The following is a 16,240-nucleotide window of genomic DNA, read 5'->3' on the forward strand; positions in this document are numbered from 1 at the left end:
TCGGGGGCGGGGCCGGGCTCCGGGGGGGCGGGGCCGGGCTCGGGGGCGGGGTCTGGCTGAGCTGCAGCCGCGGCCTTCCGTCTCTCTGTCTCTTCGGGTCGTGTCTGAAGCCGCAGCAACTGAGGGTCGGTGAGTCAGTGTGAGTGTCTCAGTGTGAGTGTGTGTGTGAGTCAGTGTGAGTGTGTGTGTCTCAGTGTGAGTGTGTGTGTCAGTGTGAGTGTGTGTGTCAGACAGTGTGAGTGTGTGTGTGTCAGACAGTGTGAGTGTGTGTGTGAGACAGTGTGAGTGTGTGTGTCTCAGACAGTGTGAGTGTGTGTGTCAGTGTGAGTGTGTGTGTGAGTCAGTGTGAGTGTGTGTGTCTCAGTGTGAGTGTGTGTGTGTGTGTCTCAGTGCCCTGTGTGTGTGTCTCAGTGTGAGTGTGTGTGTGTGTGTCTCAGTGCCCTGTGTGTGTGTCTCAGTGTGAGTGTTGCCCTGTATATGTGTGTGTGTCTCAGTGTGAGTGTGTGTGTGTCTCAGTGTGTGTGTGTGTCTCAGTGCCCTGTGTGTGTGTCTCAGTGTGAGTGTGTGTGTGTCTCAGTGTGAGTGTGTGTGTGTCTCAGTGCCCTGTATATGTGTGTGTGTGCCGCAGTGTGAGTGTGTGTCAGTGTGTGAGTATTCTGCTTTCTGGTTGATGTTGAGACCGGAAAGAGTTCTGAATGTGTTGCACACAGACACACACGCGTGTGAAGGCGGTGCTGCCGTGTGACCGCTGAGGATGACGCCCAAGCCGAGCGGTATGGTCAAGGCTGAGGAGACACCAGTGCGCGTGGCCGTGCGTGTGCGTCCGCTGCTGCCCAAGGAGACGCTGCACGGACACCAGTCCTGTGTGCATGTGGCCTCCGACTCCCGGCTCCTCACCCTGGGACACGATCACTGCTTCTCCTTTGACGTTGTCCTTGACCAGAATGCCAACCAGGAGGAGCTCTACAGCACCTGTGTGGAGTCCCTCGTCCATGCCTTCTTCCAGGGCTTCAATGCCACCGTATTCGCCTACGGGCAGACGGGATCTGGCAAGACCTACACCATCGGGGAGGCCAACATTGGTACGTTCCTACACAGCACAATACCATACACTGCCCACATGGCCACACACTGCCATACACACTCCCAGCCTCTCGCCCTAACCTGCTGCCCGGCCACTCACCCTAACGCGTAGCCAAGCTTTAATAGTTGCGCATTAGGAATCCTGCGTCTTCCATCTCCAACACATTGCCCACCTCCAACCGTACCTTTATCCTAAATGCAGCCGAAACCCTCATGTATGTGTTTGTCACCTCTCGCCTGGATTACTCCAAACCCCTCCTCGCCGTCTCCCCATCCCCACTATTCACAAGATCAGCTCATTCAGACTCTGCCGCCCACATACTGACTCTGACCAAACCCTGTCACATCTCCCCAGCTCTGGCCCAGGCTCCATTGGCTCCCCATTACCCAACACATCGACTTCAAGACCCTCACTCTCGTGTTCAAATCCCTTACCCCCCTGACCCCTCCCTCCCTCTCCGATCTCCTCACTCCCCAATCCACCACCTGGCGCCTCCGCTCGACTGGCACCGGATCCTGCTCGTCTCCCACACCTTTCACCCCATCATCAGAGCTCACGCTTTCAGCCACTGAGCCCCAAAACTCTGCAATACTCTCCCTCAATCTCTCTGCCTTGGCCCCGCTCTTCCCTTTTTTAAGTCCCACCTGAAAACCTTCCTCTTCGATCGTGCTTACGGCCACCTCCCGGCTCGGAGTCAGGCTCCGCCACTGTAAAGCGCTCTGAGACGCTACCTTATGTGGAAGGTGCTGTATAAGTGCAAGTTGTTGTTGTTGATTGATGTTGCAAATTGCTCTGTGTGTTGGAGCTGGACTCCAGCTGTCTGCGAGGACAGGCTCCAAGTGAGGCAGGCTTCAGTCAAACTCACAACTTTCTAGATTATACGCAAATTTTATTTATTTAATTATCATCCATTTTCGCTTGAGTTTTAACTGAGGTCTGCCTTGTGTGAACAGTTGCGTTCATCCCTGTCCCTTTCATACACATGTTAAAGTTTTTCCTTGCTTTATATTCTCTCATTTAAATTCACTCCAAATATTCTGAATAATTTGTCGTTCATCTCACTGTTTCTGCTGCTGCGAAACAACCCTCACTTCATTTCTAATTAATTTCGTTCTGTGAAACACTTTGAGACGGTCCTTAGGCCATATAAATGTTTGTGTTCGTGTTAACCCCTTGTAGTTCAGTAGCACATTGCTAGACGGAGCTGACACACATTGACATGTCCTCGCCTCTTTGCCAGCCTCTGTCAGTGAGGAGGACCAGGGGATAATCCCACGCTCCCTGGCTGAGGTGTTTAAACTGATTGACGAGAATGAGGCGAGAGACCACACTGTCAGGGTCTCATACCTGGAGGTCTATAAGGAGGAGTTCAAGGACCTGCTGGAGGTGGAGACGGCAAATAAAGACATTCGTATCCGTGAAGATGACAAAGGGAACACAGGTGAGTGGAGAGACCAGTGCCAGAGCGGGACTGTGTATGTGTGTGTGTGGGGGGGGTGGGGGGGAGTGTGTGTGTATATGTGTATGTGTGGGGAGGGGGAAGGGGGGTTGTGTGTGTGGGTGTGTATGTGTGGGGTGTGTTTGGGGTGTGTGTGTGTGTTTGTAGGGTGTGCATATGTGTGTATGGAGTGTGTGTGTCGAGTGGGGGTTTGTGTGTGTGTGCGCAGTGTGTGTGTGGAGTGGGGGGTTGTGTGTGTGGAGTGTGTGTGTGTCGAGTGGGGGTTTGTGTGTGGAGTGTGTGTGTGTGTGTGTGGAGTGGGTGTGTGTGTGTGTGGAGTGTGTGTGTGTGTGTGTGTGTGTGTGGAGTGGGTGTGTGTGTGTGTGGAGTGTGTGTGTGTGTGTGTGTGTGTGTGTGTGTGTGGAGTGTGTGTGTGTGTGGAGTGTGTGTGTGTGTGTGTGTGGAGTGGGTGTGTGTGTGTGTGGAGTGGGTGTGTGTGTGTGTGGAGTGTGTGTGTGGGTGTGTGTGTGGAGTGGGGGTTTGTGTGTGTGACCTGCCCAGTCACGGTGTGTTGCTGGTTGGCTGTGTTGCAGTGCTGTGTGGGGTGAAGGAGTGTGAGGTGGAGGGCCTGGACGAGGTGCTGAGTTTGCTAGAGATGGGGAACACGGCCAAGCACACGGGAGCCACTCTGGTCAACCCTCGCTCCAGCCGCTCCCACTCAATCTTCACGGTGACCATGGAGCAGCGGCGAGGCCAAGGGCGAGGCCGGAGTGGAGACAGCAATGGGAACGCCGAGCTCGGCACCAAACTCCTAATCTCCAAATTCCACTTTGTGGACTTGGCCGGCTCGGAGCGCATCGTGCGGACGGGGAACGCTGGGGAGCGGCTGAAGGAATCCATCCAGATCAACAGCGGCCTCCTGGCTCTGGGCAACGTGATTAGTGCCCTGGGTGATCCCAGGCGCCGGAGCGCCCACATTCCTTACCGCGATTCCAAGATCACCCGCATCCTGAAGGACTCGCTGGGCGGCAATGCCAGGACCCTGATGGTGGCCTGTATCAGCCCCTCCGCGCTCAACTTCGATGAGAGCCTGAACTCGCTGAATTACGCCAGTCGCGCTCGCAACATCCGCAACCGAGCGGTGATCAACTATGGCGCCGAGGGGGAGGGCGAGGGTCCAGGGGGGCTGGCACGGCAGGTGCAGGTTCTCCGCCAAGCGCTGGAGAGGACGGAAAGGCGAGAGCCCAGTGAGGGCTATCTGGCCCGGCTACACGCACAGAGCGATCACTACCGCTCCTGCACGGCGGCCGCTCACTGTCTCCTGGCCGGGCTGCGAGAGGCCGGGACCCTGGGGCCCGAGCAGGGGCTCAGGGTCAGGGAGTGGATGTCTGCCGTGGAGGAGGCGCAGGGCCGACTGTCCACAACCTCCGACAGCGGCATCGGAGACCAGACTGGAGCTCGGCAACTCCACAGGGACCAGCCCGGCCGGCGGCAGGTAAACACCGGGGCTCGGAGCGACACTACCTGGGAAGCCAACAATAACCGGGGGAGGTGGGGGGTGCGCGTGCAGGAGCTGTGGGTATTGTTCTGTATAGTGCCCAGACTGACCCCCCCCCCCACCTCCAAGTGCTGTAATTAATCATAATAATAATCCTTATATTTGACATATATATATATCACCTCTTCCATACGTCTCAAAGCGCTTCACACCATATACTGTAAAGTGTAGTGACTGTGTATTTTGTGGGTGAAAATTGCTCAGCCACCAGATGGATTCAATATAGATTAGATGGGGTGGGGGTGGAGGGGACTCGGGGCTGAAAGTTACCAAAATTCTCAGTGTTTCAGCTTTTATAAAAAGACTTTGAGTTTTGGATGAAGTCTCATTTGATGTTGTTATTACGGTTTACAAACCGCTTGTGCAGAGGCCGGTGAGTACATTGGGTCAGATCCCAGCTCTGTGTCTGCCCGGCCTGCGTGTGGCTGCTGTATGTTAGTGTATGTAGGAGGCTGTGCTGTGCCAAGGCCACATGTTAGTGTGTCAGTGCGGTGCTGTGTCTCAGTGTTGCTGTGTGTCAGCGTGTCGCTGTGTGTGTCCAGCGTGTCGCTGTGTGTGTCCAGCGTGTCGCTGTGTGTGTCCAGCGTGTCGCTGTGTGTGTCAGCGTGTCGCTGTGTGTGTCAGTGTGTCGCTGTGTGTGTGTCAGTGTGTCGCTGTGTGTCAGTGTGTCGCTGTGTGTGTCAGTGTGTCGCTGTGTGTCAGTGTGTCGCTGTGTGTCAGTGTGTTGCTGTGTGTATCAGAGCAGTGCTGTGTGTGTCAGTGTGTCGCTGTGTGTCAGTGTGTCGCTGTGTGTGTCAGTGTGTCGCTGTGTGCCAGTGCGGTGCTGTGTGTGTCAGCGTGTTGCTGTGTGTGTCAGCGTGTTGCTGTGTGTGTCAGTGTGTTGCTGTGTGTGTCAGTGCGTTGCTGTGTGTGCCAGTGCGGCACTGTTGTGTCAGTGTGTCGCTGTGTGTGTCAGTGTGTCGCTGTGTGCCAGTGCGGTGCTGTGTGTGTCAGCGTGTTGCTGTGTGTGTCAGCGTGTTGCTGTGTGTGTCAGTGTGTTGCTGTGTGTGTCAGTGCGTTGCTGTGTGTGCCAGTGCGGCACTGTTGTGTCAGTGTGTTGCTGTGTGTGTCAGAGCAGTGCTGTGTGTGTATAGGCTGCCACTGACCCTGCGAGGCTGGAGGCACAAGTGCAGCGTCTGCAGGAGGAGAACAGCGACTTCCTGGCGGCTCTAGAGGACGCGATGGAGAGGTTCAGGCAGCAGGTACACGTGGTGGGGGGGGTACACAGGGGCAGCGGGTACACAGGGGGGGTACACGGGGGCAGCGGGTACACGGGGTGGGGTACACAGGGGCCAGCGGGTACACGGGGTGGGGTACAGGGGCAGCGGGTACACGGGGGGGGTACACAGGGGGCAGCGGGTACACGGGGTGGGGTACACAGGGGCCAGCGGGTACACGGGGTGGGGTACACAGGGGCCAGCGGGTACACGGGGTGGGGTACACAGGGGGCAGCGGGTACACGGGGTGGGGTACACGGGGGGCAGCGGGTACACGGGGTGGGGTACACAGTGGCCAGGGTCAGGGCGTGTTGGTGCCCGGGTATTTATTGTCGTTTGTGTTTCAGAACGAGAAGCTGTTGGATCAGCAGGACTGTATTGTGCAGTTACAGAGCAGATTGTCAGCCGGCAGCTGGGGCCCCGCGGTCAGCCCTCGCCCCCGTGATGATGTGAGCCACAGGCCTCCTGTCCAACCCGTCTCCACCGCGTTCAGCAACTCAGTGAACTCTCCTCGACTCCCAAATCAACTCAATACTGTCCTCTCTCTCTCCTCCCTCTCCCCTCTCTCTCTTGCCTCCTCCCTCTCCCCTCTCTCTCTTGCCCCCTCCCTTACTGATTTGTACTCTCTTCCGTTCGACACTGTAGTAAAGAGATCGAGTAACAATGTGTTATAGACACAGCGCCAGACGTCGCTGGGGAAAGCCTTGTGTCCGTGTGTGTCTGACCCTCTGATCACACTGAGCCGGTGAGACACTGTGTGTCCGCCGGCAGCCACTGGTTACTGCCCCCGACACTCACTGTCTGTTTGTTTCCCGCCAGACGTGGCCTCCCCCAGACACGGGGCCCGGGCTTGGGGCCCCAGGAGACCAGGGGGCTGGGCTTCATGTGGATTCCAACACCGACGCTGAGTGTGGGACCTCACAACCAGAGGAGGCGACCGACAGCAAACTGGAGTCCAGCAGGTGGGCAAACACTGTACACTGCCCGGGCCGAGGGGCTCCAGGGTAACACTCTGGGACACTGCCCTCATGAGGGGCAAGTTGTTGTAAGTTGAGAAGCTGAATGTATTAGAGATGTCAGTAATCCTCTCCGTGTCCACACCTTGCGGCGCCAGACATTCACTCCCTGCCTTGTCTTTGCTTTCAGACACGGCAGGAATCACACCTGGACTGAGAGGCACCTCCCTGAGGCTGAGCAGAGTGAGGGTGAGGACGTGACCGCGGCTGTGCAGGGCTGTGTGAGGGGCTGACACTGTGTGACTGCGTGAGGGGCAGGACTCTGTGAGGGGCTGACGCTGTGTGACTGTGCAGGGCTGTGTGAGGGGGTGTTGCTAACACTGTGTGGCTGTGCAGGGCTGTGTGAGGGGGGAGTGCGGGCTCGGGGCTGCTCCCCTGGCTCAGATGACTGTGAGGACGTGTCGGGATCCTCGCTCAGGAGCTGGGAATGGAGACTGGCTCAGGCCCAGCACCAGGTCAGGGAGTTGGCCGTCAACATCCGCATGAAGGAGGAGCTCATCAAAGAATTGGTGAAAACAGGTGAGAGAACGAGTCCCGTTCGCAAGCGAGAGGACCTGGGTTTGATTCCCGGGTGGGGCAAAACCTTAGGCAAGTTCCACGCGCCGCTGTTTACCTACCAATAAATAGGAACCCAGTTGTTAGTCGACTAGTGGATCATTTCTGGGGCTAATAATCCCTTCAAAAAGATAAAAAGGAAATAATAATTTGGTCATTCAATCCACAACTGTTTGTGGGACACTGCTGTGCACCGTTGGCTGCCACATTTCGTCCACAAAATACAGGCAATTCACTTTACAGTATATCCTTGGAAGGGATTTGAGATGTTTAGAAAACTCTCCCCTTGGCTCATTGTTAGAATCCGCCGCTGTGAAGCGCTCTGGGACGCTACTCTGTGTGAAGGGCGCTATATAAATGCAAGTTGTTGTTGTAGAAAACGTTTTAAGGCGCTTTGCAAATAAGGATTATTATTATTGTGTGTGTGTGTGTGTAGTGCCCCCTGATGTACACACTGAGTACTGCCTGTCACCCACAGGGAGGGAAGCGGAGACCATGAACGAGCAATACTGCCGCACGATCAGCCGCCTCGAGCAGGAGGCAGAGAGGGTGAGGGCAGAGGGGGCCGAGGCTCAGCAGCAGCTCCAGGAACTGGAGGAGAACCAACCGAGGGACCCGGTGGAGAAGGGCAAAGTGCAGGAATACCGCAGGAAGGTGAACGCTGTGCACAGCGCAGTGCAGGTCAGTCACTGGTCACTCACTGGGCAGCCAGTTACAGCTGTCGTAATAACCACACTGGGTGCTGAGCCCCAGGGGGTCAGTGGGGGCTGGTCACTGTGTGATGGGGGTCAGTGGGGCTGGTCACTGTGTGATGGGGGTCAGTGGGGCTGGTCACTGTGTGATGGGGGTCAGTGAGGCTGGTCACTGTGGTGGGGGTCAGTGGGGCTGGTCACTGTGTGATGGGGGTCAGTGGGGCTGACCCTGGGCTGTGTTCCAGGCATTGACCCGGCGGAAGCGGGACACGGAGCGTCTGGTGTCCTTCTCGGTGCAGAGCGAGAGGCGGATCCTGGAGATGGAGAGCAACGTGCGGCTGATGAGGGAGCGACAGGCGGCGCTGCAGCGGAAGCTCAAGGAGGAGACGGACCAGAAGCGACGTATGGAGTGCGAGATGCAGCGAGGAAAACATCGTGTGAAGGTGGGAGGGGGACGGGCTCAGGAAGCTGGGCCAGCGCTTACCAACATCAAAACATAATGATTAGCTGGACAGAGTGGACCAAGGTCCGTCCAGATCACCTCCCACCGGCCTGGCAGTCGCTTGACATGACGTACCCTAAACTATAGATTGTAATGAGCGGCTGTTAGTTTCCCAATGGATCCCCGTCTGTAGCCATTGGTTTGACCAGTTCACTGAGCGTGTGAGTGTGAGTGTAAGGCAGCACCTCCCAGCTGGGGGCGCGGAGAGGGGGGTGATCTGTGTACTGTGTGCCGCAGTTGTCTTGGGGGGAGAGATGTCGCTGGAAGGAGGAGCTCTCACTGCTCTGGGCTGGGGAATGGGGGTCCTGAGAGCGGGGGAGGGGGGGGGTGTTGGGGAAGGACACGAGGACATTAAAAAAAGTCCACATTTAATCCGGCACCAAGTCAGTCATTGCTGCTCATCTTTCAGGAGCTGGAAATCAAACAAGAGCAACAGCAGAAGATCCTCAAGATCAAAACAGAGGAAATCGCAGCATTTCAGCGGCAACGGCGGAGTGGCAGCACCGGCTCCGTCACCAGCACCAGCACCAGCACCAGCCAGGAGGAGCAGCAGGTCAGCCACACACCAGTGCACACTCACACCTGTACACACCTACGTATGCACACACACCTGTACACACCTACGTATGCACACACACCTGTACACACCTACGTATGCACACACTCCTGTACACACTCACACACACAAACCCTCCCCGAATCCACCTCTGGATTTTTCCTGTAGAAAATGGAGGAGCAGAGGCGGTGGCTGGATACAGAAATGGAGAAGGTTCTGGAACAGCGAAAGGCATTGGAGGATCTGGAAGAGGAGCTGAAGAAGCGAGAAACCATCGTCGAGAAGAAGGAGGCACTACTGCAGGAGCGGAGCGGCCTGGAGAGCAAGCGGCAGCGTTGCAGTCAGGTAAGCCAACGCCCCACATGTGTGCGTGTGGCTGTGCGTGTGCGTGTGGCTGTGCGTGTGCAAGTGGCTGCGTGTGACTGTGCGTGTGCAAGTGGCTGCATGTTGCTGTGCGTGTGCAAGTGGCTGTGCGTGTGCAAGTGGCTGTGCGTGTGACTGCGTGTGCAAGTGGCTGTGCGTGTGCAAGTGGCTGTGCGTGTGCAAGTGGCTGTGCGTGTGACTGTGCGTGTGCAAATGGCTGTGCGTGTGCAAGTGGCTGTGCGTGTGACTGTGCGTGTGCAAGTGGCTGTGCGTGTGCAAGTGGCTGTGCGTGTGCAAGTGGCTGCATGTTGCTGTGCGTGTGCAAGTGGCTGTGCGTGTGCAAGTGGCTGTGCGTGTGGCTGTGCGTGTGCAAGTGGCTGTGCGTGTGGCTGTGCGTGTGCAAGTGGCTGTGCGAGTGGCTGTGCGTGTGGCTGTGCGTGTGCAAGTGGCTGTGCGTGTGGCTGTGCGTGTGCAAGTGGCTGTGCGTGTTGTTGTTCCCGCAGGCCCTGAGCAGTGACCTGGAGCGGGTATCGAGCCGGATCGAGTGCCTGGAGCAGGAGCTGTGTGAGAAGGACTGGCAGCTGCGGGGGGGCAGTGCCAGTGAGCAGCAGAGGCTCCGCCAGGAGATCGCCGGCCTGCGGCACGAGAAGGAGCAGCTGGTCAGGCAGCGCAGCGAGCTGGAGGACAAACTGCGGCTCGGGACACTGCTGTCTGCAGAGGTCAGGCTTCCCCAGGGTCTGAGTGGGGGCCGTGCGGGGCTGGGGGCAGGGTGGGGGGGTCTACGTTACAGTGCGTGTAGTGTGGGAGTGGGGCTCACTTTTCCAGTGTGGATGTGATGACAGTGACAACGTGTTACAGACGGTCATTAACATGTGCACATTTGTGGTTCTGTGCCTCTAATTCTATGTGAGAGGGAGTGAGCGAAGCATGTGTGTCAGTGTGTGCGAGTGTCACAGTGAGTGTGTGTCACGGTGAGTGTGTGTGTGTCACAGTGAGTGTGTGTCACGGTGAGTGTGTGTGTGTCACAGTGAGTGTGTAAGAGTGTGTCACGGTGAGTGTGTGTGTGTCACAGTGAGTGTGTAAGAGTGTGTCACAGTGAGTGTGTGTGTGTCACAGTGAGTGTGAGAGTGTGTCACAGTGAGTGTGAGTGTGTGTCACAGTGAGTGTGTGTGTCACAGTGAGTGTGTAAGAGTGTGTCACAGTGAGTGAGTGTGTGTATCACAGTGAGTGTGTGTATCACAGTGAGTGTGTGTGTCACAGTGAGTGTGTGTCACAGTGAGTGTGTCACAGTGAGTGTGTGTGAGTGTGTCACAGTGAGTGTGTGTGAGTGTGTCACAGTGAGTGTGTGTGAGTGTGTCGCACTGAGTGTGTAAGAGTGTGTCATGGTGAGTGAGTGTGTGTATCACAGTGAGTGTGTGTGTGTCACAGTGTGTGTGTGTCACAGTGAGTGTGTGTGTGTCACAGTGAGTGTGTGTGTCACAGTGAGTGTGTGTGTGTCACAGTGAGTGTGTGTGAGTGTGTCACACTGAGTGTGAGTGTGTGTGTCACAGTGAGTGTGTGTCACGGTGAGTGTGTGTGTGTCACAGTGAGTGTGTTTCTCCCGCAGGAGGAGCGGATGCTGTTACAGTTGGACGAGGCTATTGAGGCTCTGGACGCTGCGATTGAGTACAAGAATGAGGCGATCACCCAGCGGCAGCGAGTGCTGGAGGACTCTGCCACCCTCTCCCAGTGTGAGATGAACCTCATGGCGAAGCTCAGTTACCTCTCGGCCTCCGAAACCCGGGCACTGCTCTGCAAGTACTTCGACAAGGTTCACATCAGCTGATACTCACTGCGTGTGTGTGTGTGTGTAACGCTGTGTGTGTAACGCTGTGTGTGTGTAACGCTGTGTGTGTGTAACGCTGTGTGTGTGTGTAACGCTGTGTGTGTGTGTAACGCTGTGTGTGTGTAACGCTGTGTCTGTGTAACGCTGTGTGTGTGTAACGCTGTGTGTAACGCTGTGTGTGTAACGCTGTGTGTGTGTAACGCTGTGTGTGTAACGCTGTGTGTAACGCTGTGTGTGTAACGCTGTGTGTGTAACGCTGTGTGTAACGCTGTGTGTAACGCTGTGTGTGTAACGCTGTGTGTGACGCTGTGCTGTGGCAGGTGGTGACGCTGCGGGAGGAGGAGGCCCGGCTGGTGCTGACGCTCGGGGAGCTGGAGCTCCGCGGGGAGGAGCAGCAGAGGCTGGTCCAGTGGCTGGAGTCCGCGCTGGAGCGACAGCGACTGGAGACTGACCGCAGACTGACACTGCAGCAACGAGAGCATCAGAGCCATCTCCAGCTCCTCCTGCAGCACTGCACAGGTCCTGGGGGGAGGGGCCAGGGGGAGGGGAGGGGCCAGGGGGAGAGGGGAGGGGCCAGGGGAGGGAGGGGCCAGAGGGTGGGGCAAGGGGGGAGGGGCGGGCGGGGTCAGGCTGGGGGGGCGGGCCAGGCTGGGGAGGGGCGGGGCCAGGCTGGGGAGGGGCGGGGCCAGGTGGGGAGGGCGGGCCAGGCTGGGGAGGGGCGGGGTCAGGCTGGGGAGGGGCGGGGTCAGGCTGGGGAGGGGAGGGGTCAGGCTGGGGAGGGGCGGGGCCAGGCTGGGGGCGGGGTCAGGCGCTCTGGCTGCGCTGTGACTGACCCCTCACTGCTGCAGGTCAGATGGATGAGGAAATGGCCGGGAGCCGGAGGCAGTACGAGGCTTGTGTCCAGGGTCTGGAGCAGGAGCTGCTGTGGTACAAACACAGTCACCAGGAGCTCAGCCTGAAACTGCGGGACGTCTCCCGCTATCTGCGGAGCCACCCCCCGCAGCTCCGTCTCCACGGTAACGGCACCGCGCTTCACCCACAAGTTAGACAGTCAATTCACTCGACAGCGTATCCCGTGAAGCGCTTTGAGACGTCGCTCAGACGTGATTACATGTGTAAAGCGCCTTTCACGTCAGGAGGACGTCCCGAGATGATGAACAGTCTGGGATCAGGACCCGAGAGTGGGGGTGGGGGGGGGGGCAGCGTTGGGATGAGGGAGGGCAGAGGGGGTAGGAGGGCGGCTGAAGACACGATCAAAAAGAAGGGGCTTGAGTCGTGCCCTGAAGGAGCCGAGAGAGGGAGCGAAGCCGAGGGACTGTGGGATGGAGTTTCAGAGTGTGGGGGCAGAGAGGCCGAAAGCCCGGCCGCCGATGGGCGGGCGGGTGGGGTGGGAGACATGGAGCAGACCAGAGCCCTCTGAGCGGAGGGAATAATAATAAATAAAAACAGAAGTTGTTGGGAACACGCAGAAGGTCAGGCAGCATCTATGGAGAGAGGAAAGTGAGTTAACGCTTCGGGTCAATGGCCTTCCGTCTGAACTTTTATTCTGGATTATTATGGTTCTGCTGCTCTCCTGTGGTCACTGAGGTTCTCAGGTCAAGTCTGATTCTACTCTACACAGATAACCATTGACTATCGAGGGTTGTAGCTTTAAACTGTGTGGTCAGGTGTAGTGGACGGAGATCTGGGACACAGAAGCAGTAACTCCCTAATCAATATATGATCAGAATTCCAACAATCGCTCTGACTTTAAATCTCACTCCTGTCTTCACTGTTTTTGACTGGAAATTCAGCAGTGGTTCATAATGATATAATAAAAATGATAATTTGGTCACTCAGTCCTACAGCTGTTTATGGAACGCTGCTCTGTGCAATTGGCTGTCGCAATTCGCCCACAAAATATACAGTGAATTTGCATTACAGTATATTCTGTGAAACGTCTTGAAGAGGTGCTATATTACATGCGAGGATTATTATTATTATTAATTTGACGTGCGTGGACCTGGAGAACATGGCTGTATATGTGTGTGGGGCTGTCTGCGTGTGGGTGGAGCGGTGGGGGTGGCTGTCTGTGTGGGGGTGGGGTGGGGTGTGGGGGTTGCTGTCTGCGTGTGTGTGGGGGGCTGTCTGCGTGTGTGTGATGGGGCGCTGTATATGTTGGGGTGGGGACGCTGTCTGTGGGGGTGCTGTGTGTCTGTGTGTGTGGGTGGGGGCTGTCTATGTGTGGGATGGGGGTGGGGGGGGGGGGTCGGGGATCACCCTGTATAACAGGGCTGAGTGACGCTGTGCTAATGTGTGACAGGGCCTGGCCTGGGTGCGAGGGAGGAAGCGATGCCGCTGGAGGTGAGGGACGATCGGGAGACAAACATCTCAACACAAGAGGCTGCAGGGCTGGCCCCTGCTGAATGGAGCCCCCGCCCCAGAGAGGCTGCCCCGCTGCCTCGCCCCCGACCTCGCTGCTCCCTGCCGCCCCCCGAGAGCGGGCTGGGGCTGACAGAGCTTCCATGCAACCGCCTCCTGTCGCCTGCAGACACCCCACCGCAGCGCACTCTCCCCTCGGGACACAGATCCCAGAAACTGCCCAGGAGAACCAGCCTGAGTTCCAATCCTGAAATCATTGACGTGCGGAAAAATCCAGTGGGATAAAGACTCGGATACACAGTTGGCTCAGAACAATATCACCGCGACTGAACGGCAGCAAAAGGAGCTTTTAATACCAGGATTTCTTCTAGATTCCTGGGCAGAGCGAAACCTTAGGCAAGTTTCCTTACTCCACACGCCTCTGCTTACCCAGCAGTAAGTAGGAACCCGATCATTATGGTGAATGGTGGATCGCTTTCCGGGGGTAATAATCCATTAAAAAAAATTAAAAATATATAATAATTTGGTCACTCCTAATAATGGATCCACGACTGTTTGTGGGACGCTGCTGTCTGCAATTGGCTGCCACGTTGCGCCCACAAAATATACGGCAAATAATGAGAGGTTCCTCACAAGGAGATCGTCTGTGCTGATGTTCACCACCATCTGAGTTCTCTCCCCAAACCCTTTAATAATCCGGTTTACTGAACAATAAGTAGGAATCTCATTAATCGACTGTTGGATCGGTTTCCAGGAATAATCCTTCCAAAAAAATTTGATCACTCAATCCACGACTGTTTGTGGGACACTGCTGTTCTCAATTGGCTGTTGTTTCGCCCACAGCATATTCAGTCATTTCACTTTACGGTATAGTCTGTGAAGCTCTTTTGAGACGTCTCGAAGATGTAATAAGGTGCTATACCAAAGGCAAGGATTATTATTATTGTAGATTCAAAGAGCAGCTGTGGCGTCTAAACGGATTGTGAATCAATTGTAAAAGTGAATCGTTTCCAACAGGAGTATGCGAAAGCTTTGTGATCCCGGCCAGAATTTCAGTGGGGAAACAGCGCACTGGTAGTGGTGTACAAACACGCGCCTGTGTGCTCAGTAAGTGTGTGTGTGTGTGTGTGTGCATATGTGCACGGACCCACGTGCGGAAGGACCATGGGAACCAGTGGGGCAAGTGGAGAGAGCCACGTCCAGTTGGGTGGTCTCTGTCTGGGCTCGCAGTACAGCAGGGCTCCGTGGGTGGGTTATACAGCACAAGGTTGATTCCCCAGACTCCCCATATAACTATTTTTGGAGGGCGGGGGATTGCTTCTCACACACACACACACACACACACACGCGCCTTGATTTACGTCCTATTACTGGTCCCCCGCTCCCTGGGAATGGGAGCAAAACATTTCTAAGAGGGAAGAGGGCGGGAGGGATAAGTTTACTTATTGTACGAGTGCAAAGCTGTTGAAGTCGGGGCCGGGGTTCGCTCAGGGAGGAGGAGGCTGGAGCGGGAGCTGTGAAGGTAGAATTTGCCGCGAGCCATTCCTGGTGTCCTGTAGCTTTGTGTGGTTTTTTTTTTAACCTCTTGTCGTAAGATGTAATGAAGTCGGCTGTCGGTCGGCTTTGCATTAAACACGTGTACTGTTACGCTGTCTTGCATTTTTTTTTTTTAATTGGGGGGCGTCCATGTGGCACAGCGAACACTGATGGGGGAACCATTCTCTGACGGTTACGTTTCTCACACCATCCGGTCCCAGACTCTTATTAACACAATTTCATCCCCGCGTGACTGCAGCGCACAGACCTCCTCTGCCCGGGTTTGGTGTACGTGGGGCCCTGTTGTTGTAATCGTTTTGCTGTCGCTCCGTCTTGAAGATAATAAAGCACAAAGCACATCACCGGGTGATGGACCTTCCCCCCCAGGAACGTCACACCCTCTGTACAGAGACTGAGGGACCTTTCCCCGTAAACCTCCGACTGCAGAAGGGAGACCCCATCACTGGGGGCAGCGCAGGGTTTACGCTCTGAGCGTCAGTGACCAACAGCAACGACAACAACAACTGCAGCGACGACGACAACAGCAACAACGGCGACAACAACGGCAGCGACAACGACGACGACGACAGCAGCGACGACGGCGACAACAGCAACTTGCACTTGTGCGGCGTCTGGGGGGGGGGGGGGGGGGATTGACCCGGGGGGGGGGGGGATTGACCCCGGGGGGGGGGGGGGGGGATTGCCCGGGGGGGGATTGACCCGGGGGGGGGGGGGGGGAAACTGCAGCAGAACAGGGACTCCTGAGTTGCTATGACAACTGAACTCTATTTTTATTTGTTGAAAAGAAAACGTAGTGATGATGACTTGTTGTTGTTGTTGTGGCGCTGTTGCCCGCGGTGGGTGGGGGGGTGTGGCAGTAAAAGCGGCCGAGCCAGCCAGGAGTCGAACCTAGAATCTTCTGATCCGTAGTCAGACGCGTTATCCATTGCGCCACTGGCCCGTGTGGGGGCACAGCGCCGCTTTAGGCCCCTTGTTTCGCAGAGGCTGCGGCTGCTGTGCTGTCTTTGGCCGCGGGGTGGCGCTGCCCCGGGAGTGTGTGTGTGGAGGGGGGCGGGTCCGGGCCGCGAGCTGCGGAGAGCGACAGCCGTTTAACCCAATCAGTAACATGGTCATGATCAGACTGAGCCAATCACAGGTCAGATCAGACTGAGCCAATCACAAACCGAAGAGCGGTGTTGGCGCGAACTTGGATCCCAGTGTTGTTGTGAGGCGGGTTGGGCGGTTTGCGCGGGTTGGGCGGGAATCTTGTCTTCCCTCCGGACACAGTTAGGAAGTGACTGACGGAAACCGCCCGCGGGAGGCGCCGCATCACATTGGGCTACTTTTGGGCTGGTGTTTGGTGGCCTTTGGGCTACAAACCTGTCAAAGCCGGTGCCTGAGGCCTGGGAGCGGGTGGGGGGGACGTTGTCCGGTGAGGCGGCCGCGGTGTGTCATTAGCTGCCGCCTTCCCCCCCTCACACCGTACCCGGTGCCGGTG

The 16,240-nt window shown here is 56.5% G+C and overlaps 1 protein-coding gene and 1 non-coding gene across 2 annotated transcripts; one reads left to right on the top strand and one right to left on the bottom strand.

The window, feature by feature from the left end:
- The first annotated feature begins 35 nt into the window (after positions 1–35).
- On the top strand, positions 36–13,620 carry kif7 (kinesin family member 7). The gene is made up of 19 exons (XM_042343127.1): positions 36–129; positions 711–1,082; positions 2,325–2,525; positions 3,116–4,153; positions 4,404–4,510; positions 5,214–5,321; positions 5,684–5,993; positions 6,079–6,298; positions 6,483–6,541; positions 6,689–6,871; positions 7,386–7,588; positions 7,845–8,042; positions 8,511–8,654; positions 8,826–9,002; positions 9,524–9,739; positions 10,627–10,830; positions 11,166–11,364; positions 11,694–11,861; positions 13,148–13,620. Exons 2-19 carry the CDS (start codon positions 755–757, stop codon positions 13,489–13,491), a joined length of 4,407 nt encoding a protein of 1,468 aa, XP_042199061.1. The 5' UTR covers positions 36–129; positions 711–754; the 3' UTR covers positions 13,492–13,620.
- Positions 13,621–15,630: 2,010 nt separating this feature from the next.
- Positions 15,631–15,703, bottom strand: trnar-acg. Its single transcript has one exon. It is a non-coding gene; the product is annotated as a tRNA-Arg (tRNA).
- Positions 15,704–16,240: the final 537 nt, after the last annotated feature.

This window comes from Callorhinchus milii, unplaced genomic scaffold, assembly GCF_018977255.1.
Source record: "Callorhinchus milii isolate IMCB2004 unplaced genomic scaffold, IMCB_Cmil_1.0 Scaffold22, whole genome shotgun sequence".
Classification (NCBI taxonomy): Eukaryota; Metazoa; Chordata; class Chondrichthyes; order Chimaeriformes; family Callorhinchidae; genus Callorhinchus; species Callorhinchus milii.